The sequence below is a fragment of the Gigantopelta aegis genome, chromosome 9 (assembly GCF_016097555.1).
Source record: "Gigantopelta aegis isolate Gae_Host chromosome 9, Gae_host_genome, whole genome shotgun sequence".
In the NCBI taxonomy this organism is placed as follows: domain Eukaryota; kingdom Metazoa; phylum Mollusca; class Gastropoda; order Neomphalida; family Peltospiridae; genus Gigantopelta; species Gigantopelta aegis.
In genome coordinates this window covers 50,778,086-50,795,540 of record NC_054707.1, presented here as the reverse complement: position 1 = coordinate 50,795,540, position 17,455 = coordinate 50,778,086, and the positions used below count along the sequence as shown (strand labels likewise).

Here is a 17,455-nt window from a genome sequence, read left to right as displayed (position 1 = left end):
CGATTCCATCCAGAATTAGTTTTACAATTTTTACGTGATACTGAATTTTATTCTAAATTTTAATTATATCTATCTGTGATATTTGTATTTTTACACAGTCCTTTACACTGTGTTTTTATTTAACTGTTGAATTTTTATATTGATGTTGATCATCACTTTAGTTTTTCCCATTTACCATAGTTTGACACCCAATAGCCGATGTATTTTTCGTGCTTCATTCATTCGTTCTTTAATATTAATTCCATTTTAGCAAAATGGTCATGAAACACATGTATGTACATGTATAAAGCTACTTACAACTGACCCGTTTTTGCATGTCCCAAAAATACATCTATAAAATAGCAGGACTTTGACAGAAATCAATTAACTGGAAACTATCTGGTGATTTAATTCACATAATATTGATTTTTGTTAGTTCAGCATGTTCAGTAATTAATGGCACCCGTAAGACATGATTAATTTAAATGACAGCTTTATCATTTTGCTTTTCAAGAGTAGACCCACTATGAAACCTTCAAAATGGGCTTTATGTATACTAACTTTAGGTTTTAAACACTACAGGGTATTTGTCTCAATTAAAGCCGTTTTTGATCATTTAAATTAGAACTACATGTACTACTAACTACTTTGTTCAAACTGATTTTTTTATATTTAACTTTTCCAGCAGTACTTCGTTAGTTCAACTTTCCAAAGTGTCAAAAGCTGCGACTCATACATCCCAACGCCAGTCACTGGCCCAGACGATCAGTTCGACGTCGGTGAACAATCTGTCTCTGAAGGTGGGCTCGCAGTCGCAGATGTTCCCCAAGTCGCCGACGTCCCAGCGCACGACCAGGTGACTGGAGGTCCGCCTTCCACCACTCAGCAGTATGTTCAGTGGAAGCAATTCAGTGTTTGCCTCGAAACGTTACAGCCAACGCAACTTTGGCAAGAGAGACCGCAGCCATTGTTTTGGTCATCAGAGGAGCAAACAGAAAGCTGAACCCAAGTCGGATAGGTTCTGATTTGATGAAGAGAGTCGTCTAGTTTTGGTTCTGAAACATTCAAAGTGCTGTATACACACTGTCCCATTCATATCATAGTCTTTTGTTTTTTTATGTGGCAGGTGGGTTTTTAATGTTCTTGATAGATTTATGAGAATGTTATTGGCAGCTGTTGAGAATATTCCTTGTAAATGTATTAGAATGTTGGTAGCTGTGTGCGATTGTCATTGGTAGATGTGAGGATATTTTGACAATATTCCATTGTTTTTTGTTTGTTTGTTCTTGGTAGATGTGTGAGAATGTTCTGGGTAAATGTGCAAGAATGCTCTTGGTAGTTGTGTTAGAATGTTCATGTTAGATGTCTGAGAATGTTCTTAATAGCTACGTGTTTTGCTGTCAATACATGTGTGACAATGTTCTTGGTAGATGTGTGTTTCCGGTGTTGGTAGATATGAGAATGTTCCTGGTAGATCTTTTAGGGTGTTGGTAGGTATGAGAATGTGTGAGAATGTTCTTGGTAATTCTTTAAGAATGACCTTGGTAGATGTGTGGTAGAATGTTCTTTGTAGTTCTTTAAGAATGGTCTTGGTAGATGTGTCAGAATGTTGTTAATATGTCAGTGTGCAAGAATGTCGGTGGATGTAGTACGATATGGCAATATGCATTGTTGAAATAAAATTTACATATAGCATCGTCTGTGATCTTAAAGTATACTCAACAAAATCAATTGAGGACCAGTTGATGTTTTTAGTATTTTAATTATATATGATACAAGATGTGAAAAACTTGTGGTCAAAATGTACTCAAATGTTTAAAATCACCTGTGACCTTAAACACAATATAACATTTGTGAAAACTGACCAAAACATCTACTGGCCCTTAATTAATGTGGATGAATATAATGTATAATGCAATACTTGATACCATTACATCTGTTTAACAACATGGCTAGAGACAACAACCAAAACCTATGTTTGTTAAATGTGTTACAGTTTGAATGATGGGAATGTTTGTTATTCAATGAATACACTGGTGAGTGTGATGTTCAGTACAAACACTGTACAACAGTTACCTATCATTGTTTTTAATGAAATCAGTACTGATACAAGGTAGCAATGTTCACTTATCATCTTTGATAATGCTACTAAAATTACAGTGTCTTTTTTAGTTTTCTCTTGCAATAATTTTAATTGTGTAAATACTCTGATGTGATTTTTTTGCTGTAGTATTGTAATGAAATACAGACTTTCACTTTAATATTGATTAACCTTTTTTTCTGTTATTACAGTATTGAAAAACTACTTTATATATATATATATATATATATATATATATATATATATATATATATATATATATATGTTTTAATCTCTCAGTTCCATCATTAAAAAGTTACCAGTTCTGTAAAGTTTGTTTAAGTGGTTAAGAATGGAGTCTGACTAAGTTTATAGACACTTTGTAGATGGATGGATGTGTTTGAGCAAGTGCAAGTGCAATTTTGAAACACAATTACATTTTTATAAAACAGACCTATTATTTGATGTGCTTGTGTATCTGTTTTGCCGCTACTATGATGTTAAGTATTCATGTAAGGAGAAAACAGTGCAAGATTTCTACAGTTTGCTTGTATTAATTTAGTACTCCCATATGTCATCATTATGCAGCACTGACATTCCAAACTAGAATGAGGACCAAAAACTGACGTTTCCACTAGGATACTGTTATGGTGGGGGTTGGCGGATACTTTTATAGACATAAGTGTATAGTTTTTTTTTAAACTATGAAATACATCTTTATGAATTTAAGATAGAGATATAACATAACTGAAATAATGCTTTGTTAGTAGCTATATGCTAGACAGTTTAGTTGTAAAGGTATATTAGATAATTATATTTGCGATGCAGAATTCCATTGTTTGTGGAAATGTAAAACTGTAGTTTAAATATTTCTTTTTGGGAATATAAATTGAAGAAGCTAGGTTGAATTAGAAAATTAGCCAGATTTGATATTACCGGTATATATAGAACTTACATGAGTAAAATATTCTAGCTTTGGCGTTTAAATGTTAAATACTATAGCTGGCTATGTGCTTATGAAATAAAACGCTCTGTCTCTAACAGAATATATTAAATGCAGTTGGGCTGTTTTAGCCTTGCTTCCATAATTTTTATTTTAAAATAATTTCCAACTTTTTTATATTTAAAACTTTATTAAAAAAAATTGTTTCCACTGAAACCACCTTAAAATTTATTTGATATTAAAAATATTTTAAAATATAAATAAGGATCTAGTCTGAGAATTTGTGAATGTCAAACATTTTGGACTCTGCTGCAGTTTAGTTTTGAAGTTTTGGTTACAGATTTCCAGTTTGGACTTGACAAGTTGGATTTGAGTCCATCTAAAAGCCATGCAGTTTATCGTAAAACAATTGGCAGCATGTGAACAGATCATTCTTCTTCATGAAATTTCTTGTCAGGTCCTTTGCTCACTTTTTAAACCAAACCCTATCTTTTTCACTTTCCCAGCACTGTATGTTCACATGGGCCATTATAATTTGGGGAGAGGGTGGTTAAGAGAGAAAAACGTGTTACTTGGCCTAGTCACTTGTCTTGTATATGTATATGTATTATTATGTATATATATTTATTTTTGTGACATTCATATGCAGATCTGATAAGCTAGATACCTGTGAATTTTTTATACTTTGAATGGTGCTTGTATATAAACTGTAAATATTTGTTTTGTTAAGATGGTCATAAATGTGGGGGGTTTTTCTCCTTTTTATGAAAGAGAAAAATAAATGTTTTCACATTTTTGAAATTTCTAAGACACAAATGCCATTAATAATCTGAAGGTAGATGTTACTGTACACGAAAGTACAGGGATGATAAATATTCACATAATAGTCTCTTGTATGACAATATTTTAATTATACCAATTATACCTAAAATAATTAAATTTCAGTTGTATTAATTACAATTTAAAGCTATCCCATTGGTCCAGCCATAGCAATGAAAGTTTGTTCATTTCTCGATGAATATAAAAATTAAAAAAAAAAAAAACAATTGCCAGGGAAAGTCATAACTGACTTTATATTGGTATTTCATATTATTGAGCATTATTGCCCATTAACTAAAAAAAGAATTCAAAATGAAATATGATCTTGTTTTTGTTTTTATTAATAAATACATGTATGTTTAAATTCTAATTATAGGCATTGTCTGGTATATCTTTTATATTTATCTGGCTGTAAACAAACAGCTTTGCCAATTCACACAGTTTTACATACCGATGAATCTAAAAGAAATAACAGACAATCCTTAAATAACTAAATTATTATGATATATTTGACAATTTAAAGCTAATTTTCATCTTTCATGAACAATCCCAAACAGTTTTGTGATTTGAAGGTTGGTGAGGGGTGGATATTGGTTTATAAAATAAAATAAAGCCTGCACATCTCAAAGTTTAAAATTATCATGGATGAGACACCAGTGGTTTAGTGTGTCCTTCAGATAATTACTGGATCTAACGCTATTTTATTATTATTCCACTAAAATACAGGTTATTATTCAAATGTTCATTATTTCTGCTGGACAGAAAATATACATCAGTTAGTAATTTTATTTCTTCACTTACAGTTTAAAATAAAAAGTACCATAATATTTATGGTGCTTATTCTGTTTAAAAAATAAATGCATGTGTTTAAAAAATGCAGTATTACACACACACACACACAAAATGTTTTGTATAAAAGGAAACGAGGAAGAAAAAACATAAAACAATAAAAATTCTAATATAAACATTAGAAAAATAAATTACATTTTAGTAAATATATATACTCATCGTAAATGTTCCTGTGTATGTATTGCACAAGGTATACATGTATGTTTAACAAAAACAAGGAATATTAAATCACTTTTAAAAACTATTTTTGGTCATTTGTAATCATTATGAGACAGTTAATAAAATTATGGTGTCTTCACACCACTCATAAATTTCGACCATTTATAGATTTTACAATTGGTTTGAGACCCATTTTACTTGGTGCACAGGAACTCTTTCTGTGAGTGTATGTATATCTTATTGCCTGTAATCTTGTTGCATGTAATTATACCTAAAAACTATATGGTGTCATAAAAGAGCTAGTCTTTCACCATATTTTATTAATAAGTATTGAATAACTATTGAACCCTATTGAATTACTCTAGCTCAAATACTGAAACAGTTATTAATATAAATGCATAAAGAGTAACTATACATCAGATCAAGATAATACTAACTTTAAAAAAAAAAAAAAAAAAAGTATCTCTTTAAAATAATTTTTAAAGATTCCATCACATTTCTTAGATATATATTTTCTATTTCATTATAACAGTGCACTGAGGTGGTGGAGGGGGTAATTAGATATATTATTTTTACAAAATAATATACTGGTAAGTCATTTAGGACCACATCTCCACCCCCAACTATTTGGCACAAAAGATTAGTTTGTACTAATTTTCAGTTTGTATTGGTGCATATATAGAAATGTTTTGTGAACTGATTGTTTAGGATAAATGTCATATCTGCATTTGCCATATTAGTTTATATTAGCAGTATGTACATATTAGAATTAAAAAAAACTACAAATATTTCAAAGACTATACAAGGTTTAGATAAATAATTAGTTTTGGCAGATTTGTTTAAAATGTTCAGATTATATACTCTTTAAAAAAAGTAGGGGAACCTGAAATATTAATGTTAATATCATCTATTAGTCCGAACATACGTTTTGACCACAGACATCCTAGTAAAGAACGTTCAGGTCTGTTTATCAACACACTGAAACACATTCAATAGTTTGCACACGCATCATCACGCAGTTGCCCTGTACACGTTGGGGGGTGTCATTCTCGATTTTGACCATTTCCAGGAAGGTCAATTAATCACTGTGGAACATTATTTCTGTCAATCTTTTTCATTCTGTTGATCATACAGTTGTTATTGTTTTGTTTTTAGTCATTTTGATTGTTTGAATTTGATATTTACGGATAAAAACGTCAACTTTCAAATTTCACTTCTGACCACTCCAACTTTCCTTCAAGATCTTTGGTGGTCATAAAACCTACTGTAATACTGAACTACCAGTTGTAATGTTTGCCCAATTAATTCACTATTATCATATAACCATTCCCCACAGCTAATATACCGTACAATTTTGGCAATTGTAAATTCTTATTAGAGTTCCCCTACTTTTTTTGAAGAGTATATATTTCATTATTTATAATTTTATAGGTCAGTAGGTAGATGACTGCTGAAAAATGTTTATGAGTCCTAGCATGTAACATTAGACTTTCACAGCAAGTGTCATACATTTTCTACAACACACTCCGGTACAATTATTTATTATTACAGTGCTGATGTATGAGTTTTTGTTCACCAGAAAATTTTATAAAAACCCTTAGTACAATTTGTACAAACCATAAACATATCCTCTGGATCAGTGTTGTCAACGATGAGAACATAAAATGTTTATACCACTTGTGATATGATATATATTTACATCTTTGTGTATTTATAGCACATGTGATATGATATATATTTACAGCTTTGTGTATTTGGTGTAGACCCATTCTACTTTAACTAAAACCTTTTGATGTCTTGTTATTATCCATTTTTAAGTTTATTCGTGATTAAAACAAACAACTGTAATTTCAGATTAACAATACTTTTTCATTGATAGATTCTAATTTTAGGCTAACCGTATCCAGAGAATAATTATTAGAACAAAATTCACCAGTAAAATATTACATATTTTAGTGCATTTAAATATACATGTAGATGTAGTTTACTTATTTCGCTTAATGGGTGGGGGCCACCATGCTCTATTATCACTGAAGTATATGTACAAATTAACAAGAAGAATAAAAAAAAAAAACTCTACAAATTGGCAGACAGGGATATTATGGTAATCAAACTTGTGATGTGAAATTTTTAATCTGATTTTACCAGACTGTTTAGCAACACATTTTTAATTAAATATTATTAGTTTTACACTCCAAGTATAATTATAATTTGTTTGGGTTACAGTAAGAGTACTTTTGTTTTTTAAAGTCCGATATAATTGTAGATCCAGCCCCAGTTGCCTTATATGTGTATCTGTCATGTTCAAAGTCCATTGTCGTTGACACACATGTATGTTATAATGTATATATATATTTTTAATACAACTAATTTACCAGAAGGAAATAAAACATATCACATATTTCAAATTATGATGTATGCATTATATGTTAAATGTTAAATTATTATTTTTATATCAGTATGATTGGAGATGTTGTGGATCACTTTTTTTTAAGTATCATTTTCTGTTTACACCATTAGCTTTAAAATACTGGTAAATGTTTAATAAATTAACTTAATGCTTCTCGTCTTACCTGTTGTTCAGGGTTTTATAACGTATGGAGTAATATTTGTTAACTTATAGTTTACTATATGTGCCATACTGACAAAACCAAAAACCGTGTACATTTTGTCAACTTCTTGAACGGATTAAATGTATATCAATACATTTGTGTATCTTATTGTATTATTGATGTGAAAAAAATGGCTAATTATGCATACATACAGATGTGCACTTGGGGGGGGGGGGGGGGGGGGGGGTTAGAGAAATTGCATGATGTGGAGATGGGTGTTGCAATTTATCTGAGGTGCAGGAGGTCCTTGTAGTGATGTTGTCTTGACATCCCTCTCACCTCTTTCTCAAATGCAACAGCCTCTCTGTGTACTTAAAAACTTACACAGCCCTTGATGGTAATTTAATATTGACAATAAATTTCAACGACATGACACTATCCATCATCATCAGGGGCAGGACTTAGCCCAGGGGTAAATCGCTCGCTCGATGTGCAGTCGGTCTAGGATCGATCCCCGTTGGTGGGCTCATTGGGCTATTTCTTGTTCCAGCCAGTGCACCACGAGTAGCATATCAAAGGTTGTGGTGTGTACTGCCCTGTCTGTCGTATGGTGCATATAAAAGATCCCTTGCTGCTAATCGAAAAGAGTAGCCCATGAAGAGGCGACAGTGGGTTTCCTCCCTCGATATCTGTGTGGTCCTGAACCATATGTCGGATGCCATATAACCATAAATAAAATGTGTTGAGTGCATTGTTAAATAAAACATTTCCTTCCTGTCCATCATCATGTTCATATCTGTGTACAATGCAGAGTGGTGGAATGGGCATTTAGTCGTTGATTCCATGAATCTCTATCTAGTTAGTCCTCTAGGAGAGTCACTCCTGTGGAGATCCTTTCCTTCACAATAAATTATGCACTGCCACAAAGAGGACTGCCACTCCAAGCCTAGTTTACTAAATCAAAACGAACATAGGACAGAGCTCACTGGACTAAATATAACCGTGATGACGTGAATCACTCAAAACTGACGGTCCTGCAACCCCGGTGGCAACCGTTATACCGTTATGAGTACTGCCACCACAGCTGTCCATGTCCGTCAAGTGGTCAATTTTGCAACATTTAATTATTTTTTTTAAGCAGTATTGTTGTTTGGTATCACGAATAACATATAATGTGAATAAAAGACTCAAAATTTACATAAGGGAAAGATACAAAAATTGTTAAAACTCCAAAATGGTGGATATTAGACATTTCGTCACTAATAACTCCAAATTGTTGATTCTTGATGTATTATTAGTAAAACTGACGAGAGAATTTTTAAAATTAATTTCACAGTGGGGGGCAGTGTCCCCAACCACCCGCTGCTCAGGTCAGTTAAATGGGTAATTTGCGGCAGTGAAGGCACCGTTGTTTGTCCGCAAATCAGAAAACACAGAAAGCTCATCTCCAAAATTAAAGTCTATTATAACATACTGGCGATTTCGTCAGTCCAGCTTCTGCAATACCAATATATATTAACTTTGTTTAATTATTATTTGTAGAATATACGGCCTACTCCCTGTGGAATAAATAAGATGACATAATACGCCTGTTCGTAGTGATGTATATCACACACAACGCACGTTCAGTTAGGGGTAGTGTGCTTACATGAATACAATTAACGAACGTGACCAACATGTTGATATCAAAATCTGACGAAATTAACGAGCTAAGAAAGTTGAAGTTTGTTTTGTTTGACGATACCACTAAAGCTATTAGATGTTAAACATTTGGTAATTTTACATAGTATTGGAGAGAAAGCACGGTACATTTTTCCATTAGTAAAATGTAGTATTTTATATGTACCAACCCACATGCAGGATAGCTCATACAACGTCGAACGCTTTAACAATGAGATCATCCCGTCTTCCTAAACTGGCTTTGAAGTCAAACAGTACTATCCATTGTAAACCTTTAATGCATATTTTCCCCAAATTTAATATTTTTTATTTAGTTTTTATTTTGTACGAAATATCGACATTGGTATAATTTATTATACCCGTGCAGTTCTTAATATATTCATTAATATGTTATGTTAATGATATTCAATTAATCCATTACGTAAATGTTGGTAATATTTGATAAGCCAATCATATATATATATATATATATATATATATATATTCGGCTATAAATCTATTAAACAGAAGCTGTCTTAGCTGCAACCATGATGAAAGCTCTTCTTTATCTTTGTTTGACAGGTAAGTTAAATAAGGCTTTAAATGAACATCATAAATAGACTGATAATATAGCTAGTTTTTTTAATAGATATGATACATACAATATGTAACTAGATTGTTCTATTAGATGTATACAGATTGGTAATATCGCACTAGTTATTACTCTTATATTAACTGATAACTTGCAGAAACATTTATAATATAATGACTAGCATCATAAGCGTACGAGACGGGGGAGGAGGGCAAAATATCAAATTCGGTCAAACATTATAGAGACATTTGGGCAAAATGTGCTAACTTGAGACCTTATTAACATGTATTTCCATCATTCTACCCTAAAAATTAGTTGTAGTCCATGTGAAAATGCGTAGTTTGTTTTGTTCAACAATACCACTAGCGCACATTGATTTATTAATCATTGGCTATTGGATGTCAAATAACTGTTGACATTCTTAGAAAGGTAACCCGCTACACTGTTCATTTAGTAGCAACGATTTTTATATGTACCATCGCATACACAGGATAGCATATACCACGGCCTTTGATAAACCAGTCGTGATGCACTGGGTAGAACCTCGATGGAACGAGTCGTATACATCAACCCAGGATATGACTCGTTCCGTCGACTGGTACTAATTAAACACCCATAAACTCCAACCAGAACCCGAACACCCGTGATTGCGACCCTGACATCATCAATGTCATGTTACGTGCTATGGTGTTGGATTCCAGTTTGGAATTATGAAATCGTCGCACATCGTAAAGGTTTTTCGATGGCCCAAAATATTCTGTCCGGCCAAGCGATGCTATCACACGTTGCACAATCGCTTCGTTTTGATACGATGATCTTTAGGTGCAGGGAGGTTATAACTGAAAATCACATGCAGCAAATGTGCCAGATGCTTTTGCTGTCGTTGAAGATGTTGAAAAGTTTGGCGTCTCTAAATACGAATAGAGTTATTGTGCGAGTACAGTCCTATTCTGAATAAGAATTTATGATAAGACTAGTTTTTCCTAGAAATCTGGAGCAAAATCTTAATTTTTAAAACAAAACTTGTAATGATACATATATTATGTTTTAAATAACAATATGCACATTCTGATAACTCCGTGTCAAAATGCTAATATATAGCTACTATACATGTCCAGGCACACTGGAGTTACAGATTCCCAGGTACCTGCAACATGTCACGATAGAACTGTTATTTGACACTGTATAATTATTTGCAATGATTTCGAGAATTGTTTTGATGTCCCTGAATTGAAACTTTATAGACTACTGGTATTCAATATGGGACAGTCTCTGACAACGTTCACAGCGATCGTGCGATCAGTTTTACTTGTAGAAGAGCTTTAAAAAGAACTATCAAAATGTTGGGTCAAAAATAACACTTAAAGAAATAAAGTTAACTGTACCCTGATAAAAAATACATTGTCAGGTATCACGATTTAGAGGTGAGTCTAATTTCTGAAAATATTGGAATCTGAAAGAACTCTGAGTCTTAAAGACGTTTTGAGAATACAGTTATCCTCCCAGGAGTCCCTGTCAGATGTCTCCCATTAGGAAGACTGCCACTTTCCAGGACGATATGTTTCCTACTTAATTTAGGACTGCCACTTTCCAGGACTATATGTTTCCTATTTAATTTAGGACTGCCACTTTCAGTCATTCCTACTTTATTTAGGAAGACTGCTACTTTACAGGACGATATCACTCTACTTCATATAGGAAGACTGCCACTTTTCAGGACGATATGTTTCCTACTTAATTTAGGACTGCCACTTTCCGTCATTCCTACTTCATTTAGGAAGACTGCCACTTTACAGGACGCTATCACTCCTACTTCATATAGGAAGACTGCCACTTGTCAGGATATATAATTCCTACTTCATTTGAGACGACTGCCACTTCCTAGAAAAATATATTATTGCTGCTTCATTTAGGAAGACTGCCACTTCCCAAGGATGATACATCATCGTTCCTTCGTCTGTACATAGAATTCATGCCATTTCTAAGATGTTAGACAAATCAAAACCACAACAAGACAGGCATCTATGTTGGTTGGAACTGGTCTAATGTGCTTGTTGTTTTTACAAACCGACACACTCAAACAATTTCAAATAATACTGTGAAAAACTCATAACAGGCCAAAAGTAAAAACGAATTGTTTACTCAGTCGAAAATTATTATAATTTGGATCATTTTACAAGGAAAATCAAAACATATAATAAGACATAATGACATACTATTTTGAACGGAAATTTAAAAGTTTAAAAATCTATCAAAATGTACGTGTGTGGATTACATCATGTCAATAAAACCCGTAGAGCCCGCAGAATCTGATGCAGAAAGTGTAATGCTTGGTAGGGTGGTGCGGACGAGCCTGGTTCCGAAATGGTACGAGTTGGTACCAAATTGAAATAAACGTAAAGCCAAAAAAGGTAGTAGGGACCGACCCCTCTTCCTAATTCTTCTTAATAGCTTAGAGTGGGTGGTCGATATTCCAGTGCTGCTAGGACAGGCTGGGACAGGTAGAGACTAAACCGAAACAACCGTAGCGTTCAGCAGAATGAATTTGCATAGGATTCGCCGAACAAGTCGAATAAAATCAACAGAAAAAATGACGTATATGCAAAGAATCCTCCTGAAAATGAATCAATCCTGGTGGTGCAGGCAGTTTAAACTAGAAGCGTCTTAGCATTCAATAAATCCTAATGGTAAAAACAACAAAATGGAGGACCCCGATCGAATACGCGAGAAGCATAATTATGCAGATCGTGGCTGGGTCGAAATAATCGCATCCTATCGCGACATTCTCCACAATGATCGCAGAATGATTCCGCGCAAGATTTTAAATATAAACAGTTATGTTGATGTGCACTCATGGATCACTGACAAAACTTTGAATGTATGAGGTGTTTGCGAAAGATGAACACATTGTTGACAACGGTCACGCTTGTTGTAATTTTTCTTTTTCGTTTTAGCTTTTGTTGTTTGTGAGGCACAGCTGGAACGCTGCCCCGGTCTCACTCTGTGTTCGCGGACGACATCCGAGAAGTTCAAGGCCACGAATAACACTGCTCTAAAATGCGCGTACGTACAAGTTTTAAAACACTTTATAAATTACTCATAAGGAATGTATTAAAATAATATGTCTAAATTTGAAGTATTCAGACAAATGTAGTATTATGCGTTTTGTGAAAATACATACTGATGTACTAGTACGTACTGCTACTGCAAAATGACTGGTGTATTCAAAGTGAAAATATTAATGGAATTCTTGCTACTGATAAAAAGAAAAAGAAAAAAGTAGGTAATGTGGAAATAGCGGGTTACAACGTTATAGTTACACCATACCACTGAGAGTATAGCGCTTTGTTATCCCCACAATAGGAGGTGCGCACGTTATCTTCTCATTTGATTTCGAAAAACAATATCCGCCTGTGATTATTTCATGGCCAAAGAGCTGGAGACAACAGTGTGTTTTCATGTGTTACTTTTAACAGAGACGTGTTTGTGCAATTCCAGGCAAATGTAGTGTACATAAAAAGATCCACGGGCCTACTGATATTAATAAACAGTATCCTGGGAGAAAGAGCTGAACAGTGGTAGCTTTTCACTAGCAAAGTTACTATATCCACGGGCCTACTGATATTAATAAAAGTGCTGTAGCCACTAGCGCTATATAGAAACATATAGCGTAAATAATTGTGGTCTGTGGCCAAATATTAAACTAGGAGATTCAGTCTTACAATGCTCTGCGTTTGTGTCATCTTTACAGTGCCCTGCACGGAGGTTTGAACTGTCTGGAGGCAGTCAAACAGAACTGTCCTCCGAGCTACAGACTGACCCTGGAGAGAACCATCCGATACGCCAGGATAGAACTAGCCAGACTGCAGTGCAGTGAGTAACATTGGACGTTTATAGAAACAAGTTCATGCGCCATGAACCTTTCACATGCATTGGCGACATTACTCGTAGACTAAAGTTAAAGTTTGTTTTGTTTAATGACACCACTAGAGCTCATTGATTTATTAATCATCGGCTATTGGATGTCAAACACTTTGTAATTTTGGTAGTCTAGGGCTGCTTTCTGGAGCACTTGCTAATGATCCCTCTGGTTCTTGGCCGACGTATCCGACAACATCGTATTATGTATACACCGGGTGATTAAAAATAAATAAATAAATAAATAAATAAATAAAACGTCGCATTTTTTTGCAGTTGGATATACAATATATAATAAACTCATTTTGTGTAAATTTTCACTTTTCTGTATTGTGTACTTTTACCTCTATTCAACTTCAAAAGGTGCAACGTTTCTTTAATTTTTATTTCTATTGTTTGGGGGAGGGGAGGTTATCACCCGATATATATATATATATATATATATATATATTTATCTGTTGAATTTCAATAATGTTTGCACATCCAATATCCATGTCTTGATATATCTATTGCATAAAAGCATGAAGTTTATTGTTTTTCTTTGTTGTTTGTAGTTATTCAGTCGACGTTCGTAATACCAGGCAGAGACATGTCGAGTGCAGGTAGGTGTTAAACTTATAGATTGATGACGATGAAAACAGATATTCGCTTTTATTATGACGCATTGATTTGTGTCGCTTTAACAACCCGTGAGAACCGCCCATTCTTCTTTTCTTTTAATGTCTCTGGGTTGTTTGTTTTTTTAAAAACCAGAAGAGGTAGATGTAATATTTCAAATCGTCGAGTTGCACACTGACAGTTACACGCATTGTTGCTAATACAGGAAATAGGCAAAATATGCAGAAGTTATAATCATAAAATTTATATGGCCTTTAACATTCCATTAGAATGAATTGTGGGCATTGCGTGTGTTGTGTTATATATTGTAATACCCATATGGTTAATAATATATTGATACATATTAAAGTGATACGTTCTACGTGAAATAATTTCCATTGTCACTCTCTAAATCTTGTGACAATTAAAAATTATTTCACTCGGGACATAAACATGATATGAAATGGAAGCTCGTTTAATATCCCATACATATACGTGAGTGTATATTTGTGTGTGTGTGTGTGTGTGTGTGTGTGTGTGTGAGAGAGAGAGAGAGAGAGAGAGAGAGAGAGAGAGAGAGAGAGAGAGAGAGAGAGAGATTATTTCAATGGATCTTCCAGCTTTATCTGTTATTGATCACTGAATGTATGAATTAATTCAGTATGTTTATGGTTATTTCATTGACAGAGCATTATAAACATGAACATTAATTTGATATAGTCTCGTTAAATTCCGACATTTGATCTGATGGTCGCATGTATTTTTATTACATACACTACTGATAACCTTGAAACTGAGGCCGACCCTTTGCAGATGTTGTTGAAGCATGTAGGAATTCTTAATTACTGGTAGCCGGTTGCTCCTCGGTGGTGGAACCATCGTCGGAGGCGCGATGGATCGCACAATCGATCTGCCTCGATAAACCCCTTTGATTTATTTCGCATTGCAACTAATTCCGTCATATTCAAATACTTACCTTTGTTGAACACCCAATAGGAGGTGTGAGTTTCTTTTTTTAGTTTTATTTTGTACTGGGTTGTCGTTAAACATTAATTCATTCATGTCCAACCAATTCCCTACGACTTGCACAAATACCACTATCAATGGGTGTGTTACATCCTATTTTGTATGCGAGATGGTGTACAATCCTTGCCGATAACCAGTAGTCAGACTGGCTTATAGTGACGAACCCTAGTTTTTTTTTTCCACTACCGCGTATTTTCCACTATTAGAGTTGTTTTTTGATAACTGAAATCAGACATTACTTAGATTTTATTGTTTACATTATCCATTTCCGTACAACCGAAGTGTTTGTAGTAATCCTGATGTTTATAAAATCACGAACTGTATGCATTTTTCATATTTGTATTGACGCACGTATACCTCTCTGAAGTAACGGTTATGGAGACAAGCTGCAGTCTATTTTTAGGGTTATTTCCCCGTTTCAACATCACAGATTCTTCTTTCACTCTATTGTAGCATTATTCAAATGTGTAACTGGTTTATGATCTCTAACCAAACTTAGTGTACATTTTATTGTGCTGAAACTTGGGACTGCGACTATAAATTATAAAGTGGTAGTGTCTTTTTGTTTTTACATTAGCAGGGCCTAATTGCCTACGTTTAACACCTAAAGGTAGCTGACTAAAAATGTGCTACGGTGTTGCTAAAAGACTGTTTTCAATGCCTTATTACTAAATTCGTATATTTGTCTGAACTAATATTCGGGTTTTTTATTTTTCATTTCAGGTTCATCTAACGTCAACTCAGCTTTTTGTGTGTTTTTCTTTGTGACAAGCGTGCTATACCTGTTGCAGTAATTAAGTAATCAAGTAATTAAGTAATCAAGTAATCATGAACATATCAAATGACATCAAAATGTTTATGTACTAAATTAAACAAAGAAACGTCTGTACTGAATTCAACTGAAATTGATAAGAAGATGCCAAAGTTTACCCAGTGTAGATTGTTACCTTCTGCATAAAATGTTTCCCTTGTCAGTGTACGACTTCCATTTCATCAGTTTACAGGTGTCACTGCGTGGTCAAACCAAGCCCTGTCTTAAGAGGTGATTTTTTAAAGGGACTGTCCTCAGTTTGCTTCCATTGTAATATGTTTCTGACTAACAAAGCGTTTTTAAGACCTAAAACTACATAATAAATACATTTCCTTGTTTAGAACACCAGTGTCCGAATATTCAGTCTCTGGTCGTCCTAATGTCTGAAGTAGGTAACACTTCATTTTACTTACTTATATATATTTATTTCGTACGTAAGAAAATATTGGGAGGTAAAATCTAGTCTTGGCTTCTAGAAATACACAGTTGTATATAATCACTCTGATATTGTAAATAATAAAATGCGATTTCATGTGTAATTTTAGTCATAAAACTGCTATGTATGTATAAAACGTGTAGCAATGGTAGCAGACTCATTTAATACAGCACAAACGAACGTGTATATTGATGTCCAAAAGAAACTTTACAAAGCTGAACTTGTATTACACAAAACTTACAACCGTTACAGTGTGATATGAAAGTATTATGTAGTCCAACACATAAACATCACAAAGCACTTCGAGATACATGCAAAGTGTTTATAAGGTGGTTTCTAAATAGGATATTTTCGATTAGCAACAATATTTATAAAATTATTCAAATTTTATGTAAAGTTTCTTTTGGACGTCAGTATATATATATTATATATATATATATATATATATATATATATATATATGATATGATATGATATGATATGATATGATATGATATAATGAGGTCCCTCGAGTACTAATTCGTGAAAGATCGCTTTTGAGTAAAGAGGTTTCTTGTGCCTGGTTGTCGTTACGTATGAGCGCTTATAAATAGTAAGCATTTTTGACTTGCTACACCATGTCAGGGATTCGTAAAGTGCTACAAATATTAATATTTTCGCCCCTTGGTATAAATAAATTTTATAATTTTTACACACCGATTTTTAATTAGGTATTTAAAAATCAGTCGATTATCAAAGAAAACATATGTTTAACATAGGTTTGGTTTTGTTTGGGTGATTTTTTGAAAAAATATTTGAAGTGTGTGGGGGGGGGGGGGGGTTTGTTTCTACTATTTGTTTGGTTGGGATTTTTTTTTGTGTTTTGTTGTTGTTGTTGTATTTTTGTGGGGGTTTTTGTTTATTTTTTAAATGTACCAGTAATTAACATAGCTAGAATATCGATTACTTTTCAAGAATAAAATTCTATGTATTGGCGCTGGAAACCCAAATCCTAACTATAACCACGTCCGAGTTTAAGATACACCAAAAGTCAAC

General features: G+C 33.6%; 1 protein-coding gene and 1 long non-coding RNA gene across 3 annotated transcripts in view; both read left to right on the top strand.

Annotated features, from left to right (window-relative positions):
* Window positions 1-5,329, top strand: part of LOC121380976 (tubulin polyglutamylase TTLL4-like) — a 38,074-nt gene extending 32,745 nt beyond the window's left edge. The window contains exon 16 of one of the 2 annotated variants that reach the window (XM_041510034.1): window positions 668-5,329. In XM_041510034.1, the coding sequence (XP_041365968.1) occupies window positions 668-839 (172 nt within the window). In that variant the 3' untranslated portion in view covers window positions 840-5,329. Of the gene's footprint in view, window positions 1-664 lie in introns of both variants that reach the window. The other variant, XM_041510033.1, reaches the window with a different exon arrangement.
* Window positions 5,330-12,453: 7,124 nt separating this feature from the next.
* On the top strand, window positions 12,454-16,830 carry LOC121382290. Its single transcript, XR_005959143.1, has 4 exons — window positions 12,454-12,695; window positions 13,384-13,505; window positions 14,105-14,152; window positions 15,897-16,830. It is a non-coding gene; the product is annotated as an uncharacterized LOC121382290 (long non-coding RNA).
* Window positions 16,831-17,455: the final 625 nt, after the last annotated feature.